Genomic DNA, 21,126 nt, shown 5'->3' with positions numbered 1-21,126 from the left:
TTCTATTTCTATGAGCCTCCCATGGCATTCATATTGCTGATTCAAGAAAAGTAAAGACCCATCCTACTAAATATTTTAAATTACATTAATATAAAACCGTTTTACGGTAACTCCTCTTACATTCCAAATGATAAAAGTACCAAGTAGTTAAAACTTAATAATTATGTAAAAGAACTTGATCAGAAAAATAAATGACTTTAAAACTATACTACCTGTCACCTAAATTTCCTGTAGAACATTAAAAAAAATTTCTAAATTTTACTAATATAATGTTTTATTTAACTAAATCATCTGTATTTGATACATAACTCAATTCCCTGAAATTCTTACAAAAAAGAGAAAAAAAAAAAAAAAAATAATAATAACAATAATAATTTACCAGAGGTACTGCCAAAACTCTTCCAATCCAAAGAAAGATTTCTACAGTAATTAATAGATGTACTTTTAATATCAAGAACTTAACTTCTCGGTTCTTTGTTAGACTTGGACCCAATTCTCCCTGCTCTTCTGTCACTAAACTCTTAATATGAAACAGCAGAATTCTTGGAAAGGAAGATTTCAAGTACTAACCCCAAAACACAAATTAGGAATCATCTAAGGTCAGGATTATAGCTGTTTAAATATTGTAAAACTACATCTACTGTAGATCCCGATTAGCCATTCTATCAACTGGAGGTTTCTTAAAAGCTGAAAATACCTGTAACCCCACCCAATGTAAATAAATCTAATTCTAGACATTTGAAGCATAATATTAATCATGGACCTCTAATCCTAACAGTTGAAATAAAAAATATGTATAAAAAATTCAGTAATTATCCAAATTAGTTCTTGTTATTGAAAAAATATCTAGAAATGAACCAATTACAATAACCCTTTTTTCATATTATTGGTCAACTGTCTTCGGAAAATCTGTATAAGACCTAGAAAACCCCTTTTCTGTGAGAATATGGTAGACTGACTCCATGAAGTTCACATTTTTCAGGTGAACCTCCTTAGAAGTTGGTAATCAGAAGCTTGGTCCTGTAAGGCACCCTTTTTGGTCAATAAGATGTTATTATCTTTATTAAAAGGAGATTACCCAGTCCAATGACTCAAAATCGACACACAGACCTGACCCAATTAACTTTGGGAAGAAAAAAATATCAATGTTAAATAAATTAATAAAAAATATATATTAAATACATTAGATAAAAATAAAATAGAGATTAAAATTTGTGATACATTGAAACTAAAATCTCATCTAAGAAACCTTTCTTTATATATATAAAAAAACCCCTAAAAACCAAGAAATTCCCAATGTCTAATAAAAGGTCAATAAAACTTTTCTAGGCAGTTTGCATTATGAACACTTTGTTTTGTTTTCACCCTTACATTCCATATTGACAAGGAATGGCTGCTTTTGCCTTTTCTTTAAAATGAAATGAATAGGCGATTGAAAACAAGTTCAGAGATTTGTCATACAGCAGGATGACTTTGGCGGCTCTATTTGGCTTCAAATAGGATGGTTTAGACAGCAAAGGCCACAGATATGTAAAACATCCTCTTTGAAGTCAAAAAGAGCTACCAAAGTTCTCCTGCTGTACAACAAAACTTGTTTTCAATCCCCTATTCATTTCATTTTAAAGAAAAGGCAAAAGCAGCCATCTCTAGATAGATTCCTTGTCAATATGGGATTTAAGTGAAAAAAAAAATCAACCAAGTTATTCAATTAGTGAGAGTAAAAGTCATTCAAAAGAGAACTCTGCATATTTTGCTTGAAATGATCCTGGAGGGGGATTTTCTTCCCAAGCAACAATCGCCACCACCTATTTCATCTTCCTCATGACAGTCGTGACTCTCAAAGGTAAATTAAAGTTATTTCTTTTTTATTGTGATTATTAATCTATTTCAATTTCTAATGTTACAGGTTATAATTTGTTAATCAAATCCTATTACAACCCTTTAAATATGAGTGTAGTGTATTTATGAACTTGTGGAATGCATAAAAGTAAATTTCCTTCATTTCTTATTGGAAATTTTTTTAGAATACAAGATTACTCCTGAAACAAATTAAACTTGCAAACTGAGGTACTCCTGTAAGTCTAGATTCAATCAGTCATGTTACAGGGCATCTACATTCCATTCCTATAGCTTCAGAAATAGAGAGCAACACTCATCTTCTGTCAAGAGATTGTAGACATGTTATGGCTGGCCTAAAGGATGTAGACCATTCATTTGGAATATTTTTTATTTAATTTATGTGCTACAACATTCAGCTTCCCTGGCATAAATGAGGCAGATTTATTGCTTTCATCCTAGTTCATCATAAACGACCATGCCCGGATCACTAGATATACTGTCTTATAGTTTAAGGGGCTTGAGGAACAAACGGCCATGCCCGCATCACTAGATATACTATTTTAGAGTTTAAAGGGCTCGAGCACTGTCAAGAGTTCCCGGCAATAAGTGTTGATATTTCTTCAACCAATTCCCAGACATATGAAGCAAAAGGATTGTTCCTTATCTCCAAGCGACCTATCAAAACCCGTTCCTTAGCTAGAGATGTCATGATCCCCAGTAACCTCATCCACTTCCGACCCACATGCTTTCATCTGCTTAAACTTTGCCCGCAACAGAAGGAAAGATTTAATCTTGTTTTCAGAAGGAAAAGCCTGAGAAGGAAGCATTGCTATTATCATACCCAAAGTTTTAATCCTTGGAGAAGGAAATTGGAGAATCTTTTTCACATTGACCAGGACTCCTGACTTTTGTAACACGAGTAACAAAAGTTGTTAAACTTTAATCTTTTATAAAGATTTAATCAAAATTATCCAATAATCCAGGATCAAGTAAAAAAAGTTGTTGAACTTTAATCTTTTATAAAGATTAATTCAAACATTATCCAACCGTCAAGATATAACAGAATGGATCAGGAACTTCGTGATGGCTGGGGAATATTTAGAGACTGCAAAATACACTTGAACTAGTAGCCCTATATTTCTTAGAGTCGATATAACCAAAACTGGCCTCTACATGGTCAGATATCAGACACTATCCTACGAACATCTTGTAAAATCCTGGGAGATGGATCCAATATTTCCCGTACCACAATTGTTTTTAAGCAGCTTTCCATACGCTATATTTTAAAAAAATAGAAAAAAGGAGGTTTATCGATTTGTTTATATAAGTTGGAAAATGAAGGATTTGTGGAAATAAGAATTTGACAACCTTCTCTTACCAGGGACAGGACTCAAGGGTTGGGCTAAGGGGTTTCCCAAACATGAAAAGTAGTTACCTTTCCCTGCCATCACAGTGCTTTACGATATCATCGTGTTGTCATTGTGGCAGAGATGCCTGTTAGTTGAAAACCCTGACGGCCTAACACTATTTCGAAAACACTCCCAAAAAACATTACAAATTTGTTATTATCAACCATTAAAAAAAAAAAAGGGGGGGGGGGGGGGGCTTTTAAGTGAATGACCTCAAATCATTACCTTGTGCTGTAGATACTACCTGAACTTTGACATCATCAATCCATAATATGGATCCTATGGGTTCCACTATAGTAGTATTAATCAAATAGTTTCCGACCATCAAATACTGTCCAAACTATAAGAGGATTGCAGTAACCTGCAGTAGTCTTAACAAAACCATCATAAATACTGTATTTTTATCTAAAATAAGATTAAGATTTGGATGATCTGCAATTTCTGTACCAGGTGTCATAATATACCCTAATTCATGACTGCAAAAGAAAAATTTCAACTATACACCCTATTTTATCTCCATAAGAACACATCCAATTTCTTATTCATTAAACTTGAAAAACCTTTATTCGAAGACTTCTTTTTGTTCATATTAAAAACTTTATTAAAACTGACTTGTTTAAAGATAACCAAGTTATGAAGGAGTTCTTGACAAGAAAGGACATAGAACTAGTAGTTAAATTTCTACCCTTGATCACCAATTTATTCTCTTGTCCAAAGAAAAATTAGGCAACTTCTAAGTAAATGCCATTTTAGCAGAATCACCAGTTGACAACATAATAGATTAAAAACTATCAGCACTTACCCACTATCCACATACAATTTGGCAATAAACTTTCTCTAAAAAATGAAATGGAGATACTTTACTTGATTCAGCCTCATCATCTCCACATCCGTATTCCAATTAAGCTCGCCTGGTTGCTTACTACCTTTTGTGCCTGCACAAAGCAAGGGACTGTTTTCAGAAGTAGAGATATAAGCTTCCACACTAACACTGCTATGGAAAACTTGAGAAGAGCTATTGGCTGAGTCTATATGAGGCTGATCTCCAACACCACTCAAAACATGATACAACCACTTATTAGCACCAACTGAAGCCTCCTAAGATTTAATAAGGGCATATATCTTCCACAGCAACTATCCAATAAGGAGCACTGCTCATTAATGCTTACTTCGGCAAGAGGATGGATATTTGGATCCCTAATATCTTCACAGTATTCTACAGTATTTCCAAATCTTGTGGGTTTAGTGTAGCAGATCACAAAATTGAGAGGGTACCAATAAAAATTTTTCAAGTATTTGAGAAAGCAAGGATTGAGGCGGCGCTATTGACTACAATGCACTGTGTGTCAACAGAACCCTTACACTGGTACACCTGAACCAGTCGGAACAACTTCAGGAGTTGGCCTAGGATTCGCATCATGGTAGGTTAGGTGGCCTATACCCAATGGCTCATTGGTCTTGTGATTAACAAAATAAAGTAAAGCCAGTGTTACCATCTACCTAACACATACATAACATAGCCTAGTCAATTAAGAATTTCCATTACATTTAATAAATAATGCATTGCTAAGGAATAACCTCCCCTCCAAAAAATTCATAATCTGGAAACCAGGTGACATGTTCAAGCACCTAGCAGGACGAGAGAACAAAGACAAACTAATATAATCTACCCATGTAGCAGTGTTGCCATACATTGCCACATGATCCCATTAATAAACTTGAGAAGTAAGGCAATTACATGGATAGAAAAAAAGACACTATTTAGTTTAAGAGTAGACATCGACATTTAACCAACTTTGAGTGAAGCAATATGTATGCCAAGAGATTAATAAAATTAAAAAAGTTAAAAAAACTACACCCTGTTTGCAAATCACAACTTAAATGAATAAAAAGCATTGAGAATGAAGAACCAAGCAAATAAATTGCATATCATTAACTTTATCAATGGCAATTGTTCATCTAGTATAACTAAAAATTGACTATTCCACCCTTAAAAATAGCAGGCAGGAGTCTCAAGAGTCCATGCAGACTACAGAACTTTTCATTCAACTTCCTTACTAACTGGGGTGAACAGACCTAATACATTTTTCATACCTAACAGACATGCAGAGGTCAATAGCATCATAAAAGTAATTTTTTTATACCAAATTAAGCAAAGATGAAAGGATTTAGTTTATGAAACTTATAATGCAATGTATTGTATCCCTACAACCTTTCAGTATCAAATTCTTTTAAGATATGTTAAATGCTGCAATGATTACGGAAATAACCATAAATTTCACTTTTAAAATTTGTATTTTTCCTGTTTATACAAACCAGTTATTTACACTAGAAATGATTTCAGCATAGCTGAAACTCTGCTGTTAAAATTAATAACAAGGAGTCGGTAGTTACTGGCTGCTGGCGGAGAAGGGGGATCAGCTTTCCTAATGGTTTTCCAAAGACAAAAAGATATGGCATTCTTTGAGATCTTTTTCTTAATCCTACCCATGCTAATAGATTTTGTAGTTGCAGTCTAAAAGGCTGGGTTCACTGGTAATGACACAGCACCCTCAAAGGACAAAGCAGCAAATAATTTGTATCATTGGTCACATCATTAAGGGAGATGGAGGAGGACTCTTAACCTGGGGCCTTGAATGCAGTTTCAGTTGTCTTCACAGCAAATCCATCCACCTGAGTGGTATACCTTCCCCTCAAGGACGAAGTGGAGGTACTTTCTGTAGGGCTGATGGATTGGGATCTGAAAGTACAAGTCTTTCAGATCCACCAAAAGGATAAGGTCGTGCCTCCTGATTGCAACTTGCACAGTTCTCGATGCCTCCTTCTTGAAGGAAGTTTGCAACATAAACTCGTTCTAGGGTAAAAGATCGATGACCAGTCTCCAGATGACTTCTCTACTAGGAACAGACAACTGTAAAATCAAGGAGATCTATCTCATACTGTGGGTCCTCCTTAAGCATTTTCTTCACCTCAGCCCACAAGGCGAGGGCTTTGTCAGAAGTTGGGTGATATGAGAACGTGATCGAAGTCAAAGTGATTTCTACAGTGTCATCTACCTTACAAGATGGGAAGAGGGTTGGTTCTACAAAACTGAAGTTTCAGAATGCTAGTGACTCCCACTGTCTAATCTATCAAGTGAAAGTGACCGCTTTTATTTTCGACAGAACTAAGTCCCTAAAGTTCTAGTTTTAAGGAGTTGCCAAACCTTAAGAACTAGCGAAGTAGGTCACTGGCCCTGTCCAGTGCTCCACAACCAGGAAGTACCACAAACTCACCATGGAAGCAGACCAACGCTGAAAGACAGTTCCCCGTCCTATCTGGCATCCTCGGGGTTGTATAATCTCCTTTGACATAAAAGCCAAGATCATGATCAAGGCATTCAAGCATAGTTAGCTCCTCAGATTGGTGATCTGCAAATCCATACTATTAAGGACATCCCACACACATATTGAGAGGTGCCTAAGTAACCACCAATAAAAGTATTTCTGCCCTTGACTGGTTGTCCAGTTTCCTTGCCAATGTTGTTGAACACACTAATAACAGACAGACAGTGAGAAACTCATTCCCTCCATGGTTGGTAACTTGTTTGAGCTTAAAGCAAAAGGACATCCCTCTTTTGTAGCATGCCTTGGGTAACGGGATGTAGGCCTGTATATCAGAAGGGATAACGTAAGAATGACGGGAACACCTGCTTACTGAAGTGTCCTTGGGAAGCTTGTTTACTGAATTGAGAACCATCCTGCTGGACATCACATTGAAGGACAGGTTGAGTATGGGGACCAGCCACACGACAACTTAAAGTGAAGACTTTGTTCATGATAGGTCAATACTTGTTGGTACTCTGCACATGAAAATCAATCTTGTGAATAACCAATGTTCCACAAATTAGAGAGTGGTTATTTTATGCGTGAAGACTTAGCTTGCAAAGTCTTACAGTCTCTGGACTTGACTCTATGAAAATGACAATGCACGAACAGCTTTTAGGTGATCATACACATGGGGAACTCAAACAATGATCGTGCACGTGGAGGAGCAATTACAGCTGGTGATGTTGCTTGTGGGTTTTCTGTTGAAAGGTTTTTTTCATCTTGTGTGTTAAGTCATTATTGAAGTCTAACTATCCAACAAAGGAAGAGCATATGAGCTAGTGGCAAAACCAAAATACACAGCTCAAAGAGGTACAACACCATCCTTATTAATATGTGAAGTGGGATTAGGAGATATCTGGTTAGAACTAGGACACTTACTACTCTCAAGTCTTTAGATGTCAGACAGTATCAGAGCTCGGCAGCACAGGACAAGATCAAAGGTACAGGACTGGGAGGAAGATGAGGTAGTTTCCTTACCTTGGCAGAAATAGTCATTCACCAAGGATTCTCTCCCAAATGGCAACGACATTGCGCAAGGCGAAGATCAAGGATCAACTACTCATTCGTTAGGGACTGGTCACCAAGTGTAGCTTCAAGAGTTCGGCCAACAGATGGATCGGAAAATGAAGCTCCAGCAGCAAGTTCTAGGATTCTAGCAATAGCCAAGGCCTAAAGCAGTTTCTACGTGGACAGACTACCCTCGATACCTAAGGTAGACAAGTCTTCAGGCCCTGGTCTCGGTAGGTGGTCATGTCAGCAATTACAAAGTCACTATCACATCGAGGTCAGAAAATCTTTGCTAGGAGAAGGTGTTAAAGTCTCACCTGAAGCTTGCCCGAGGCCAGGTCAGAGTTACATCTCATCTTTGGACTTCCTGAGGATGACTCTTCTCTACAAGAAGCTGGCAAAGGCACAATAGCTCGACGAACAAAACGAGGGAAGTAAGAGCTGAAAGACCCTCAACTGGGAGAAGGCCCCAAAGCTGATGAATCCCTATTGGACTGCTTCCTCCTCCTGACATACTGGGAACACTGTGAACGCAGCCACACGCTGCACTTGTCACATGGTGATGACTGAACGGTCATGCTCCCCGCTTCATGGGCACATAAAATGAGGATCCACCACATGCTGGCTCAAACCTCCCATAATCAGTTTAACCAGGGCAGGACCCCATACCTACACATGAATCCAACATAACATACAATCAAGCTGCTCAAGACAATTATACTGTATTATACTGTATTAATAAAAAACCAAGTTTTGTTTAGAGCAGAGATTAAGTCTCAAATTTTAACAGCAGAGTTCAAACAATGTGGAAATCACACTTATTTAACAAAACAGGGTTTGTACAGTATATGTATAGCAACTAAATAAATTCTAGCTTCATTATTTTTCTTTTTTCAAGTATAAAATTATTCCAAATTTTGCACTCGAGTAATAAACATGAAGCCAGTCAATATATAAAACTAACAGCCAATCTTCACATCATAAGTAATAAAAGAAGTTTCACAAATCTAATCAGGCATAAAATAATGGGTAACCATATTACAGAACTCAAGAAAAATGTGAACTGCCATGGTAATCTACTTGCACAAACTATCTTGTGGTTTAATTACCTAGTCTACCTTAAAACCATTTTCCTGAACCACCAAATTTAACAAAATCACATATCATGAATATTTTTATAAGAACCCCTCCAAACCTCCTGTAAGAAAATAATCACACTTTCCTATCCGAAGTATGTATGTTCTAATGATATAAAACCTCTTTCCTATAAAAATGCATTTCTCAAAAAAAAACCTACTACTTGCTGTTAGATGAATAAGCACTGAAAACCTACCTAATTATTTATGAGACTGCAGTATTTCCAATTATTAACAACCTTATCAACAAAGCAGTTAAACAAGAAAAAAAAATAAGTAACAGCCATAAAACAAATTTCTTTACAAAATTTGAGCCTATTGTACTTCAATATTTTACCTACAGTATTTATTTTTACTTGGCAATTACTTACAAGTAGTTTTACATCAAACTATCAGTATAGGAGAGGTAGAGCAATAATAATGGATATACTGCAAGCAAAATAATTTACATTCTCTCATTTAAAGTATGGTACAGTACTGTAATTTATTGTACAACTAAAAAAATTTTATTCTTGCAGTTAGACATCTGCATAGTTGTATAAAAAAAACATTTGTTCCTTAAATTTTCGAGAACAGCGGTGTTCATTATAGAGAAATAAGACGGCTAAACAAATTTGCCATGCTGAAATACTCAAGACTGTCATTGTTGGGATTCTATTGTTCTTTTAAGTGCAATTTTGCAAAGGTGCAGACCTCTATTTTAGGTGCTATCACTGGAAAATTTCCTGACAAGAGAAACAAGTTAGAATTATCTAAACCCTTTAAGGAGAAGGATTTAGATCAATATGCCTGAAACTGGGTTCAATGGCAGGGAAGGGTGGAACTCTACTATGACATGTAGACATGTATATTTTGGTTGTTTGTACATTATATCCATAAGTGATATTTTATTCAATATTTGGCCAAATGTCCCATTAACCCTTCTTACTTTTTAAGTATTATATACATGCATGTGAAAAATGAAAATTTCCGTAGAGCACTAAATCTTTACATACAACTCCAGTATCTGTACAGTACACACACAAGTCATACATACAATTAATTGACTTATCTCGATAATTTTTTGCGCAATCCATTATCATATAAGTGGCCTATAGCACTAACATTATTACTAGTTCAGAGTATAAATAAATATTCAAAAATTCAAGTTTGGTGGATTTGGGCTTGGTCTTTTTTCAAGAACTAAAAAATTTACTATGCTTTAAAACTCTAGGTCATAGCTTACCATCTACATGTGAAATGGAATCTCCTTTTCAACTTCATATATAAAAGCTCACATAGAGAAACTTGAACATACCTCTTGGACCTCCACGGCCCCTGGGGCCTGGGCCACTACCCATGGGACACTCTCTTGCGAAGTGTCCCATACGATTACACTTGTAGCATTTGGAGCCTGACATGATGTTCCCAGGCAGTTAACTCCTCACAACTCTCCGCCTCACACGCTCCTCCTCCTCCCTGCTTCTTATCAAGGTTCTACAAAAGAAAAAAAAAAGATCTGGATTAAGTATGTGCTATTAAACATTAAACACACTTTTTAATGTACACTGCATTAAGAACACTAAAAACCAAAGATCAATAGTTATCATATAGGCCTATGAGTTTCAGAAATTCAACTTGAAGGATTCCAGTCATTCCTATACTGTATGTAGAAAGTGCATGAACAATTAGTTCTCCATATACAGTGAAATCTTAATATTTCAAACTAAGTGGGGAGAAACCCTATAGGATAATGGTCAGGTTGGTATAAAGAATCATAGAATATTTACTATAACATAGTGTATACATTACTGTACTTTTGAGCAAGACAGGCTCTTACATACTAATTCTTATGATTAAAAATCATTTAGGAAATGAAACTAAACTTACATTTTAAGAATCATTAAGGAAGTGAAACTACTTACATTTTATAAAAATCAATTAGGAAGTGAAACTACACTTACATTTTGTAAAAATCAATGAGGAAGTGAAACTACACTGACATTTTGTGAAAAATCACTTAGGAAGTGAAACTACACTGACATTTTGTAAAAATTATTTAGGAAGTGAAACTACACTTACATTTTGTAAAAACAAACTAGCCAACATGAAACTGTCCATCACCATATGTTAGAATATAATGATAAATTTTGATAGAAACTTTTACTTTTCCTAGCTATACAAAACCTAAGTTCTTTAATGGGATAAGATTCTAGCAACATCTTGTACAGCCAATGAAGAATTAGCGTATCAAGGTTCTGGGAACCAGCACCAAAAAATCGCTGATGGTCCGGGACTGACAGTGCTCAGAGCCTCCCATTCAGATTCTGCCTAGGACTTGCAGGATGGATGCAGTAGGGGATCTGGGGATTGGGCATAATGATGGCTCTGATGATCACTTCCTTCAGAGAGAAAGATGGGATGTCATGAATGTTAAAAGCCATTCCACAAGCATTGAAATGCGTGCTCCACTACTGCTGCTTGGTACGGCACTGGTGAGCAATAAAGTTTATTGTTGAGGTAAACAGCAAAAATGGCTATTATTGGGGAACCCCCAAGTTAGGAGTTCCTTCGCCACAAGAAGATTAAAAAACCACTGAGCCCACAACTTGATTGCAACGACCCAGATTGTCTGCAATGATGTTGAGTTTTCCTGGAATAAATCGTCCAGACAGGGTTACTACTCTGTTGTCCTCTGACCTTTGGCTTGTTGAAATAAGCCATTACTGTAGTGTTGCTAATCAACACTACTGATTGACCTTTTACTATGTCCAGGAAAGCAATCGGCGCCAAATACGGCACTTTCAGTTCCAAGATGTTAATATGAGACCTCTTGTCTATGTCCTGTCCATACACTTGACATTGAGTGAGTTTTGATCCGAGCTCCCTACTCTTGCCTAGACACATCTGAGAGCTTTGGCCAGAGCAAGCTAAACAACCTGAATTTCCAAAACTGAAGATTGATGGATTGATTTTGAGATTTTTTTGGGATCCTGATATTGTAGGTCACTGATGCCAACCAAAAGTGAAGAACAGCGCTCCTAATCAAGGGGAGGCTTTTCTTCATTTTTCTCTACAGGAAGCAGGGTGGTTAACCACCTTGGAAACTTGCTCCATGATTGTAAGTTCGGTCTTCTTCAGCTTTGGACCAGAGCAAAGAGTTTCGAGGGTCAGGGTCTAACTGACTTTACCGAACTCCAGGAAAAACCTCAGGGAGGATGATCGCTCTAGATCTCTTTGAAATCTCGCCCGCTCCCTGCAGCTATCACAAGGGGAGTCAAGTGGAGTGGAGCCCTCTACACAACGGACACAAAGGATGAGGTTCTACCTTAACCTTACTCAAAGGTGCCACAGTGTTGCCCAACTGCCCGGGGCACATGCGCATGCTGCTTTGTTTCACTCATACAGAAACAGAAAAAGCTAGTGAAAAACTTCAGACCAATTGGAGATCTTAAAGAACAAAATCAGTGCAGCTCGATAGCCAAAATACTGGGGTGCCTGCGCTGCCAGACCTTTACCACCAGTGGCTACTGTGTGGTGGCTGCCAGAACTTTGATAATTCTTTATTGGCCATTTCCAGCCTTCACCTGAATCTTACTACTAATAAAGGGTGAGGGTTTGTATCTGATAAAAACCAACTGATGGGTTCAGTAGTTGAGAATTTACTTGTTTTGTCTGAAGATATAGTACTGTAGCACAACCAGCACCCACCGATGTTTATTTTTTTTAACTACTAATAATGGGAAAGAATTTTCAGTTTTCCTTTTTCTATTACATATATTTCTTTAAATAATAGAAAAGCAAGGTGCTTTCACATACTTTTCCTGTGAAAAATCTTGCTGTGCATTGTGCAGTAACCATAGAAAATTTACCAAGATTTGATTTATTTCAATTTTTCTCTAAATAGTAGTATAACACCACGGTTGGGTAAAAACCATTTTATCTCATGGTGAATTGCTTGTGACTAATAATTCCCCAAAAAGACGAATACTCTATGAACAAAAACTTATCTACTCATAAAATATTACATATATATATTATATATATATACAGTGGAACCTCTACACACGAACGTATCTACATCCGAATTTTCCAACATCCGAAGTAAAATTCGAGCAAATTTTTGACTCTACACCCGAATTTTATTTCGACACACGAAGTAGCAATTTTCGTCGTACCGGTTGTATCCGAATTTTTCGACACGCGAAGTACAATTCGAACACGTTCCTACTCTACACCCGAATTTTTTTTTCGACACCCGAAGTAAACAATACTCGTATGCGTAGTCGGTGCTCATAGCGCCTGATGTGTTTTTTATTTCCGCCAATAGAAGGCAGCACTTCAACCTCGGAGGGACCCTCAATTAGCGTGGCTCTGGTCAGTCCTCTGTTCTCGTTGGCTTTATGTGGTTGTGCCCTGTGCGTTCTGCTATTAATTGTGTTTTAATCGTGATTTTTTACATTCATCCTTTTACGGTATTTTACGAAAATCATGGGTCCTAAAAGGCTTAGTTTCGCAAGTGGTAGTGGTAGTGGTGAGAAAAGGAATAAGGGAATGCTTTCTTTAGAAGTAAAGCAAGGAATTATAGAAAAGCATGAGCGTGGCGTCCGTATGAGTGAACTTGCAATAAGTTCCGCGCAAATAAAAGAGGTGTTAGGAAAATATCAAGACGTGGTCGACTTCATCGACAAATACCATCCAAAGAAATTGCAGGTTTGTCGTGTAGCTGCGCAGTTTGATGATGTTTCCCTAACTTATTTTCGAAACATTCTGAAAAGCTGTACCAAGCAACTTTCTATCGATAGCTTCTTTAAAAAAACTACGAAGCGAACTCGTGATGAAGAGGAAGGAAGTGGTTCAAAGAAAACAGCAAAGAGTGAAGAGAAAAAAATTCAATCAATTTTAAGTGTAGAGAGTGAAAGTGATTAAAATTAATCATCAAAAAGAAAAAAAGAAAATGTAAAAAAAAATATAAATTATAAAAAAAAAAGCTAAGTTATGTTAAAGTTCACTTAGTGTAAGTTAGAATAAGTTACGGTAGTGTACGTTTATCGTAGTTAACCTCTCTACCTCCTCGCCGCCCGTCCGTCTCCTCTCTGCATAGCAAGACTAACAACACCTGCGCTGGAGTTTCTAAGGTAAAGTGACGCTAAAAACCCGTTTCTTATTTATCATTTTTTGCTAATTCTTCTTATTTACATGTCTATTCTTCTTATTTACATGTCTATTATCTAATTTAGTGTTCATTATTCTCATAGGAAAATTATGTGTAGTAGTTTATTAAGAAGTTATCATAGGTTTTTGGGCTCAACCACGGATTAATCCTATTTCAATGTATTCTTATGGGAAAATTCGTTTCGACATCCGATCAATTTCTACATCCGAAGTTGGTTCTGGAACGGATTAAATTCGTATGTAGAGGTTCCACTGTATACTGTATATATATATATATATATATATATATATATATATATATATATATATATATATATATATATATATATCGCTCGTTTGCGACGTCGTCATAACTCAAAAATAGCTATTTTTCAGGAGAGCTATTTTAATCAATTAAAACACTCATATTAATGTATGTCGTTAGGACATTTAGCGCCTCTAGCGATCATTTTTTTAGCTACAATTATATGACACTTTTGCCAAAAAAAATCAGCATTTGAAGATGAATATGTCTATTTGGATAACTCAAAAATACATTTTTTTGAGTTATGACGTTGTCGCAAGCGATATATATATATATATATATATATATATATATATATATATATATAAATATATATATATATATAAATATATATATATATATATATATATATATATATATATATATATATATATGGTAAATGTTTTTAAGAAAAGAATATGATTTATGGCAAAAAAATAAAGAAACCACTGTAATTATAGGTGTTATGAAAGTTTCTGGTGGTTATTGGAGCTATTGGATTTCAAACTCAAGCCCCCCCCCCCCCCCCCCCAAAAAAAAAAAACATTATTTCACACAAAAATACCTATCATATGGAAAACACAAGAAACAGGGGTACTGTAACAATGTATATTGATGGGACAGCATTAAATTATAAAAATTAACGATTCTTAGCATGAGACGACGTGGGCACTATCTATCGGGAAAGTTTGGAAACTTAAGTAGGAGCTGCCCGCATCTTGGTGCGGATAAAAACCGGACTTAGAAAATTTTCAGAAGTGGGGGAAACATTTTTTATTTTGACCAACTGCCTCAGATTTAATCATGAAACCTAATGAACTAGTAATGATTAATTGATATATACTGTTTAAAATCATGTGGGGAACATGGTGTTCTTGCAAAATAAAACCAATATATATCTATATATATATATATATATATATATATATATATATATATACATATACATACATATACACACACACACACACACATATATATATATAAATATATATATATATATATATATATATATATATATATATATATATATATATATATATATATATATATGTTAGAGACTTGTTTACACATTCTTCATCGTCCTGTGAATGAGGGCATTTTCTTTATTTACTAGCTTGATTTTCAATGTTACACAGAATCAACGCCTTTTTATCATAATTACACTTTAATTAAAATTTCAAGTTTGTATAATAATAAGACAGGCAATAAGATTTTCAAATGCACTGGACTATTGACATAGGCCAAGGATCGAGTCATAACATTTGTTTTATATACAAGTGGCAAGTAACCAAATCTACTTTTGAAAATCTCTAGTGATCTAATAGTGTTATTACTGTGTGGGGGGCAAGCCGAAAATATTTTGCCCAACTTGAGACAATAAACAAAAAAAAAATTAATTCACTTCTACCATAATTGAAAATATTGTATAATTGGCTGAATAAAACAACCCTCTGATATACACACTTCTTAACAACAACTTGAAGAGTTGTAGCTTTGGGCGTATGCATCTGTTCAATTAATGTACCACATTTCTACCCTATCCTCATTTAGCATAAATAAAATATGAGCTTTAATTGCCTTTTCAGTTCCAATATTGAAAACAAATTACCAAGAGATTTAAAATGAACAGCATTGGACTCTTTATTCCATTCAAACTAGTTTTTACAACTGAAGCACCACCACCAACAATGAGTTTTCTGATGAGGTTTCCATGGCAGATGCTAAGTTTACAACAGGGGTAAACATTCTTATTGAAGTTTGAAACTTCATAAATTATTTCCCGCAGTAGATCCTATTGATAAAAGCATATTTGTAAAGATCTAGTTAATTATCCTAACTAATTGTGTAAATTATAGATATGGATGGGACATATTCCACTACTCTATTATAAAACCAAAATACTTCACATCATATAACTGTTTTTGTATTTTTGTGTACTTCGTTTAATAACAATAAGAGTGTCTCCCCAAGGTAAGGACAGGCTTTTCAGGAGGGAGAACTTAAGTGTATGTTGCATGTTTAGGTTTATTACCCTGTTAAAATAGTTTTCCAGCCACTAAATTCTTGTCTAACATCTTTTTCACTTAAAATTTACGTTTCCGACAATTGTCGCCCTAAAACCCATTTGAAGTACCTATAAATAACACCGGTAATAGTTTACAACACCACGCTCTCAATTTACTCCAAAATAATGCAATCCTGCAGTTCTCATCTTCTTGCACAGTAATTAGGTGGTTATTTAAATTCTGGGAAAGCAATAATTAGCAAGATATGTTGAGGAGGGGGGAAGGGATTATAAAAAGAAAATAGCTCGGTTTCCTCACTAAACGACTTGGAACTGACACGTCAACATCGTCAACCAAACAGAAGTTCATGATGCCAGCGTACATTTGATATACTGTATATTCAAAATATACTTAATTAAAAATGGATTAATTACTCTTAAGTGTCCATAAAAAGGACACTTTTGAGTAATCACTCAATTTTTGATTTAGTATATTTGAATATACAGTATATCAAAAGTACGATGGCATCACGAACTTCTGTTTCTGTACGCTGGCATCATGAATTCTGTTTGGTTGACTATGTTGACATGTCAGTTCCAAGTCGTTTAGTGAGGAAACCGAGCTATTTTCTTTTTATAACCCCTTCCCCCCCTCCTCAACATATCTTGCTAATTATTGCTTTCCCAGAATTTAAATAACCACCTAATTACTGTGCAAGAAGATGAGAACTGCGGGATTGCATTATTTTGAAGTAAATGGAGAGCGTGGTGTTGTAAACAATTACCATAACACCAATTACATTTAAGAGAAATGTCAGGTTTTGCCCCTAAGAGTGCATGGATCAAACTACACCCATTTATTATTATTAATTGCTAAGCTACAACCCTAGTTGGAAAAGCAGAATGCTAGAAGCCCCAAGGGCTCCAAAAGGGAAAATAGCCCAGCGAGGGAAGGAAACAACAAAAAATAAAATATTCTAACAAGTTATATTAAAATAAATATCTACTGTGTAAACCTTACAAACTTTAACAAAAAAAAGAGGAAGAGAAAAAAAATAGAGTAGTGTGCCCGAGTGTACGCTCAAGCAAGGGAACTCTAACCCAAAACAGTGGAAGACCATGGTACAGAGGTTATGGCACTACCCAAGATTAGAGAACAAGGTTTGATTTTGGAGTGTCCTTCTCCAAGAAGAGCTGATTACCATAGCTAAAGAGTCCCTTTTACCCTTACCTAGGGGAGAGTGCCCACTGAACAATTACAGTGCAGTAACTCCTTGGGTGAAGAAGAATTGTTGGTATTCTCAGTGTTATCAGGTGTATGAGGTCAGAGAATATGTAAATAGGTCAGATAATTCGGTGAGTGTGTGTAGGCAAAGGGAAAATTAATTGTAACCAAAGAGAGGGATCCACTGTAGTACTGTCTGGCCAGTCAAAGGAACCCACAAGTCTCTGGTGGTAGTATCTCGATGGGTGGCTGGTGCCCTGGCCAACTTACTAAAGCCCTAAAAGCCATATGAAATACCTATAAATAACACCAATTACATTTAAGCGAAATATCAGGTTTTTCCCCGAAGAGTGCATGGATGAAAATCCTCCCAATTATTATATTATTAATTGCTAAGCTACAAAACTAGTTGGAAATGCAGAATGCTATAAGCCCAAGGGCTAATATAACTATTCCACAACCTAACACAATCTACCAGCAGTGGTATAATGGTAAGTATTCGGAGTCTACCTATGATACCATTTCAACAACTTACCTATCAACCTCTCACAGGGAAACAACTGGTTTAAACTAAAACTTAAAACACACTCAATAGTAAGAGTTGTTACAACTCGGCTGGATCCCTGCACGATATGAAATTGTTGCCTAAAGGCTGATGCACAAGCACAGCCTACAGTAGGATGCATTTGTTCATAACAAGGGCTAAATCTATCAATGCAGGCAGGCTAGGATTAGGTTCTATCCTTGAGGATAGTCTGCAACTCAGTAAGGAGGCCCATCCCGGGTAGTCGATGAAGTGAATATCCACAAAGCTTATAGAGCCGAAATAAAGGAAATCCATCATTCACCTGTATACAGTGTATTACTTAATAATACAACAAGGAAACAGATGCCAGCAAAACCTTTCATTCCGTTTCTACCTGGAGGACAGCTTCCTACTCGGTTTGCCTCGACTCGTTCACTAACTATATAGTAAAAATCTCCAGGTTCCTGGCACATGGGTCGCTTGGAAGTGTTCCAACTTCGTTATTTATTAAAATGGAGGCCATTTCACTAAAAACACAACTGGAGAAGTGTCATCAACACACAATAACAGATAGAACATGATGAATTATTCACGTGTTAGCATATTTTTGTTTACCGGTAGAGCACGCCTATTCATTTACGCCTCCATTTCAGGGTACACACCAACACCACCTACCACAATTTCTCGATCACTTCTAAAACTTGTAGTTAATTATTACACGATGTTTTTGGGCACAGTCTATTCTTCATATAGTAATCTTCTTCAATTCTTCAAGCAAAATACTAATCGACATCACATTTGCGGGAATTTTGTGAAAGAACATAGGAATAGTATTCACCTGTTCTTCTATGTTATGCCTTCGCCTCGCGGTCTTCCCGGAAAACTGCGCTCTGATTGGTGGGTCTCTGTGCTGCACACGACACGCTAGCCCGCCATAATCGATGCACACGGCACTACAAGTCAGCGCGCGCAACAGCAGACGTTCGATTTCTTTAATAACTTTCTTGGTTTCCCCTTTCCTTAATAGGCGAAAATAAAAATACCATATTCCACGTAAAACTACTAGTGCATTTGTATAAATGCGTAAGCGCATATTGTTTTCTTGAATCACTTTTGTATTATAAGTTATCAAAGATTTATTCCCTACTGCTGGTTATTTCTACATTATATCAACGTTCATGACTTAGTCTTAGATCTATAAGGACTTTGTCTTTTTTTTTTCTTGATGCGCTCTGTAAACAAATCCATTTTAAAAACTGATAGGGACGTATCCCAGACTATCGCAAATTAAACTCTTGCGTAAAACAAGAAAAACTAATAACCGTATTTTGGTTAAACATGACATTTGTCGTTTTATTTCGACGCTTATTTCGGAAACTAATAACCTACTAATGTTGTTTTCCACATTTTGACCATTTTTTTATCGTTATAAATAATTTAGCCAAATGGGAAACGTATTGGAATACTATTATAATCTAACTAATAGGACCAGTTACATTACTAATTTCTTAATTTGGTTAGATATTTTGCAATACCTATTAGAACATTAGCATTCATTAAACTAACAAAACTAAATGAAGAGAGAGATTGAGGGTGAATTATACTGTAGACAAGAATTGGACTGAAAGCATTCATTACGTTTCTCTCCTGACAGACTTATGATGTGTCTGTCATCATGATCTGCTCGAACCAAACACTATAAAACATACCTCAGCTGTACATACAAAGCTGCAAACATGCTTACTAGAGGCTAGCCTTAGGCTTCTCGTGAAGAAAGATGCAAGGCATCTTATTTTTTCAATAACGGTAAAGTTGTTCATGTGTAATTATATAAATGATAGCATTCTAGAAAATTGAACGCCCCACATTAGCTCAAATCAAAATTGCAATTGCCATCCAAATACAGTGTGTATAGCCTCATCTAGAATAATGAAAATTTAGAATTACTGAGTAGGTATTCCGGAGCAGGCAGAATCTCGGGTAAATTATCCTTACCACAATCTTCATTGTTTATTTTATGACAAATTTATTTTACATGGTTTGTTGTTTGTGTAAAGAAATCATTAAAAGTGTAATCTTATATAACGCTGTTAACATTAATGTGGTATAAATTACAATGATAGATGTTCTTGTCTTCTTAATGACACCCGTTGAGATACTACCGCTAGAGTGTTATGGGGTCCTTTGACTGACCAGACAGTACTACATTGGATTATTCTCTCTGGTTACGGTTCAGTTTACCTTTGCCTACACATACACCGAATTGTCTGGCGTATTCTTTACATATTCTTCTTTGTCCTCATACACCTGACAACATTCAGATTACCAAACAATTCTTCTTCACCCAAGGGGTTAACTACTGCAATGTAATTGTTTAGTGGTCACTTTCCTCTTGTTAAGGGTAGAAGAGACTCTTTAGCTATGGTAAGCAACTCTTCTGGGAGAATGACACTCAGAAATCAACCCATTGTTCTCTTGTCTTGGGTAGTGCTATAGCCTCTGTACCATGGTCTTCCAATATCTTAGGTTAGAGTTCTCTTGCTTGAGGGTACATGCGGGCACACTATTCCATCTTATTTCTTTCCTCTTGTTTTGTTGAAGTTTTTTATATTTAATATAGGAAATATTTATTTTGATGTCGTCACTGTTCTTAGATATTTTTTCTTCTTTTTTCCTTTCCTCACTGAGCTATTTTCCCTGTTAGAGCCCCTGGGCTTATAACATTCTGCTTTTCCAACTAGGGTTGTAGCTTAGCAAGTAATAATAATAATAATATTAATAATAATAAAGGTGTCTGGTTTCAGTTCCAGTTTCATCTGAAGAGATGCTCACCTGAACGTCAGCCGGGCAAGCCCAAGCCCCAACTGTGGTGAATAAACCACAGTAAACAGCCTAAACTCACGGATCGATCTGCTGCCATGCAAATGCTAGGCAAAATACGTTACGGTTGTACTAGCCAGGATACTAGTACGCTTCATAGTATGATAATCATCCAGTTAGTTGGACCTTATCAATAATTTCTACGTAAACATGATCTTGATGTATACGCTAATCATGTGTAAGATAAGATTGAAATACTGGCATCCAAGATTTCTATCAGTCGCTAGAATTACCGACGCCATCCCTTTTAGCTAAAGGAGCAACTGCGGAATAAACTAATGAAAAATCTT

At 36.0% G+C, this 21,126-nt stretch overlaps 1 protein-coding gene across 10 annotated transcripts in view; it reads right to left on the bottom strand.

Moving 5' to 3' along the window:
- Positions 1-20,812, bottom strand: part of LOC137654587 (CCHC-type zinc finger nucleic acid binding protein-like) — a 31,207-nt gene extending 10,395 nt beyond the window's left edge. For 5 of the 10 annotated variants that reach the window (XM_068388342.1, XM_068388347.1, XM_068388346.1 and 2 more), the window contains exons 1-2: positions 18,795-18,942; positions 10,058-10,236 (exon numbers count right to left, since the gene is read on the bottom strand). In XM_068388342.1, the coding sequence (XP_068244443.1) occupies positions 10,058-10,160 (103 nt within the window). In that variant the 5' untranslated portion in view covers positions 10,161-10,236; positions 18,795-18,942. The other 5 variants (XM_068388350.1, XM_068388351.1, XM_068388345.1 and 2 more) reach the window with 4 other exon arrangements.
- Between the last annotated feature and the right edge of the window lie 314 nt (positions 20,813-21,126).

Source organism: Palaemon carinicauda, chromosome 15 (genome assembly GCF_036898095.1).
Source record: "Palaemon carinicauda isolate YSFRI2023 chromosome 15, ASM3689809v2, whole genome shotgun sequence".
NCBI classification, from domain to species: domain Eukaryota; kingdom Metazoa; phylum Arthropoda; class Malacostraca; order Decapoda; family Palaemonidae; genus Palaemon; species Palaemon carinicauda.
The sequence above is the reverse complement of the archived record's forward strand: the minus strand, read 5'-3'. Positions and strand labels throughout refer to the sequence as shown.